Source organism: Nicotiana tomentosiformis, chromosome 7, assembly GCF_000390325.3.
Source record: "Nicotiana tomentosiformis chromosome 7, ASM39032v3, whole genome shotgun sequence".
Taxonomy (NCBI): domain Eukaryota; kingdom Viridiplantae; phylum Streptophyta; class Magnoliopsida; order Solanales; family Solanaceae; genus Nicotiana; species Nicotiana tomentosiformis.
Window position 1 is genome coordinate 68,099,549 of NC_090818.1, and position 3,919 is coordinate 68,103,467.

The following is a 3,919-nucleotide window of genomic DNA, read 5'->3' on the forward strand; positions in this document are numbered from 1 at the left end:
AATTTTAGGCTTAGGTTTTGGTTGTCTGGTAGAGCGGGGTCTCTTCTTGGAGATGGCCGTTTTTTTCTCTGCTCCGGCGCCTATGGCGTCCATCGATGATAGAGAGTAGTGCCAATTGTGTTTTCCCGCTACACAATGCGTTTGAAAGTGTAAGCAAATGGCTAGTTGCATACTTTTTCCTTTTCAAATAAATTTGGTGCCTTTTAGTTTTTAGAACTTAAAAAATAAAAAATAAAAAATAAAAAATAGGTGCCTTTTTCAATGTAGTGTTAAATGAAAAAAGAAATTCAAAAAACAGTCCCCGCGAGTACTTTTTTTTTTATTTATTCGTCAAAACTAGTTGGATTAGCCTGAGTTGTGCCCGAGCCCAATTACCATATCTTCCTGTATCTTGTACAGCAAGTATGAATAACTCCATATATTGGGAATTCAATACTTTTGATTCCCGTCAAATATAATTTCCCAAATGTTAAGTTTGAAACACAAGAAATCAACATCGCAAGAGATTTGATATGATGAGAAATAGTTTAGCACTACAAAGCTATATTCAAAAATTTCATTATGTTTAAAAATTTATCACCTTTCCATAAAATTACAAGGCCTACAAAATATGTCATTAGACGCGGGGGCAATTTTATTAATAGAATTAACGCCGTATACTAATAGATAGACGAAGGATATCTATAAACCATTTAGCAAACGATAGGGTTAGTTTAGGCCCTTTTATATAGTATACGTTTTACATAGAAATCCTAAAAGTTTAACAGCTTCAAAACAACAAGTTATGATGTTTTACACGTATTTCATCACAAACCTGTTTGGATGATTCTTACCTATTGTATTTCATCGTATTGTTACTTTAAATATATTATTTATTTTGATTGTTACTTATCATTATTTTGTATTGCTAAATTGATCATTACTTAACGATGAAATCAATTTGGTGTGCTCGCGTCGTTGCCCTATTTTTTCTTCTCATTTTATCCTTAATAATTTTTTAATATTTATATTTCACCATCTACCCTATTTTAATAAGAAGTCTATCTCGTATCATACTTTTTTTTATATAATATTATATTATAATGTATCCTTCAAACTGCTGGTGTATGATATTATAAAACGATGAGAAACGATATAATCTATTCAAACATTGTAATCATCGAAACAATACAGTATAATACATACAGTAGAATATGATATACACCATAAAATGTTGAATAACAATCATCCAAAAAATACAACAAAAGTTGCAATTTAAACGTACGCATACCCGCTTTGCTTGCATAAGTTACTCATTTCAGGAAAGTTTAATTATTAAAAATCTCTGTTCTTTTTCTTTTTAAAGGACATAAGTTTGCTTTTCTTTGCACATTATTGTTTTCCATTTGTTATGCTCACGGTATTATCATATATTTAATCTGAACAAATAAAATACTCCAATGATATCTTCCTATGCATTGCTAATTAGTTTTAATTAGTTTCATCTAGCCTTTCGTCCTTTCCACGTCTTTAATTCGTCTTACATTTTTTATTTTTCAATTTTAGTTAGTAGAAAGTTTAGTTGACCAATGCAATATTTTTAACAAAAATAATAGTCAGCTACAATTTTCATTTGAAATGATTGTCATTTTGGTTAAAAGAAACTCTTCGTAATAAATTAATTAAATTGAGTTATCTAGTATGCGTTTACAAAATATTGCATGTGACTATTACAATATAAAAATCTGCAAAATCACATTTGGAAAATAGAGTGAGCATGAGAAGAAAATTCAAATGGAGCCCACTTATTAGAAAAGTTATACATGCACCACTCACGTTAGCCAAATGGTAACTTAAGGGTTGTGAAACTGCGTTCCACGTATTTGGCTGTAAGTGCAATTAAAATTTTATCCTTGGGCCAGGAAGACATGTTGACCATGAGCTGCCTCGTTATTCCCATTTATAGTATAGTAATGATAATGATTACGAGTATTATTCTTTCCACTAAGGATTGATATTTTTTTTCCTATCCTGTCCTAATTCTCTTGTCTGTATTCTTAGCCGCTAATTTAGCATTGAAACATTCAACTGCTTCATTAACTTTTTGTTGACTTTATATTCCTTGCATGAGAATCTCACATGGTGTTAGTCTTATATCTTTCTGTCCAACTCTTCGACGCAATTGATGTAGTTGACCTAATGTGTTAGCATTGGCCAAATACGTGTGTAGCACTCCCGAGGTACCGTCTCGTAGTTTCAAAAGTAAACATGCAACAGGGGCACGACAGAAACCTCTTGCCACAACCAAACAGTCATCTCAACCAAAAATCATAAAAATAACACATAATAATTGGAACAATGAAATTACAGCAAGGAATCCTACAATTAAAGAATGAATACGAAATTAATAAAACAGGTAATCCAACTAAGCATGTTGCACAAATTACAAGTAAGAGATAAGACACGTAGACATATGACATTAGGCTAAACATGATGACTACACGTGCTAGAGTAACTCAATTAAGGAAATAAAAAGGAACTATTTAGCAAAAATCGGATCTTTCAATATTGAGCCCAAGTACGCACTCGTCACCTCGCGTACACGGCCTTCACGTATTGCAAATACTATAATAGTACCAAATCCTAAGGGAAATTTCCCCGACACAAGGTTAAACAAATCACTTACCTCAAACCTCGCTCAATCAATCAATTAGAAGACCTTTGCCTCGATTTTCCAACTTTAATCGGCTCGAATCTAACCAAAACAATTACATACTACAAATATAACTATAAAAAACTAATTTAAATAATAAATCTACGATTTTAGCAAAGAATTAAAAAATCGCCCAAAAAGTCGACCCGGACCCACATCTCGGAACCCGGCCAAAATTATAAAATCTGAACTCCCATTCGATATCGATTTCACCCATACCAAAATTACTCAAATCTGACCTCAAATCGTCTTTCAAATCCCCAATTTTAGCTTAAGAAATTTTCTCAATTTTTCTCCAATTTCCAACTAGAAACACTGATTAAATGAAGAAAACAATAATAGATTCGTGGGGATTAATCAAAAATGAGTTAAGAATCCTTACCCAAGTGATTTCCTTGCAAAACCCTCAAAACATCACCACAAAACGAGCTCTCTAAGTTCAAAAATAGATTATGAAATCAAACCCTCGAAAAATCCCCTTTTCTGCCCAGTTAAACCGCATTTGCAAACCCACAGCCGTATCTGCGACTCCGCACCTATGGAAGTTCCATAGCAGGTGCGGACTTCACTTAAGTCCACTAGGTCCGCTTATGCGAGAATAAGGCCGCACCTGCGTATGCGTGTCTGCGGCAAAACATGTCGCACCTACGACCCAGTCGCTCATGCGCATCTCCCCATCGCAAAAGCGAAGCCGCCTCTACGGAAACTGTTCTGCATCTGCGAGTCCTGCTTGGACTGCCCATAACCGCTTCTGCGCTCCATTTCTCGCACATGCGAGTCCACATCTGTAGCCAATCCCTCCGCAGGTGCGATGACACCATAATTGGGAGCTTCAGCATTTTCACAAGTCCAAAAGATGTTCCGGATTCAATCAAAATCACACCTGGGCCCCCGGGACCCTGTCCAAATATACCAACAAGTCCTAAAACATCATACGGACTTAGTCGAGCCTTCAAATCACATCAAACAACGCTAAAAATATGAATTGCACATTGATTCAAGCCTAATGAACTTTAGAACTTCTAACTTCTATATTCGACGCCGAAACCTATCAAATCAAGTCTGATTGACCTCAAATTTTTGCATACAAGTCACATTTGACATTATGGACCTACTCCAACTTACGGAATCAGAATCCGACCCCGATATCAAAATGTCCACTCCCGATCAAACTTTTCAAAAATCATCCAATTTTCCAACTTTTGCCAGTTGACGCCGAAATGACCT

General features: G+C 35.0%; 1 protein-coding gene across 1 annotated transcript in view; it reads right to left on the bottom strand.

The window, feature by feature from the left end:
* Positions 1–418, bottom strand: part of LOC104103901 (adenine DNA glycosylase) — a 4,034-nt gene extending 3,616 nt beyond the window's left edge. Inside the window, exon 1 of the mRNA XM_070180465.1 lies at positions 376–418. Coding sequence (XP_070036566.1) covers positions 376–418 — 43 coding nt within the window. The remainder of the gene's footprint in view (positions 1–375) is intronic.
* Positions 419–3,919: the final 3,501 nt, after the last annotated feature.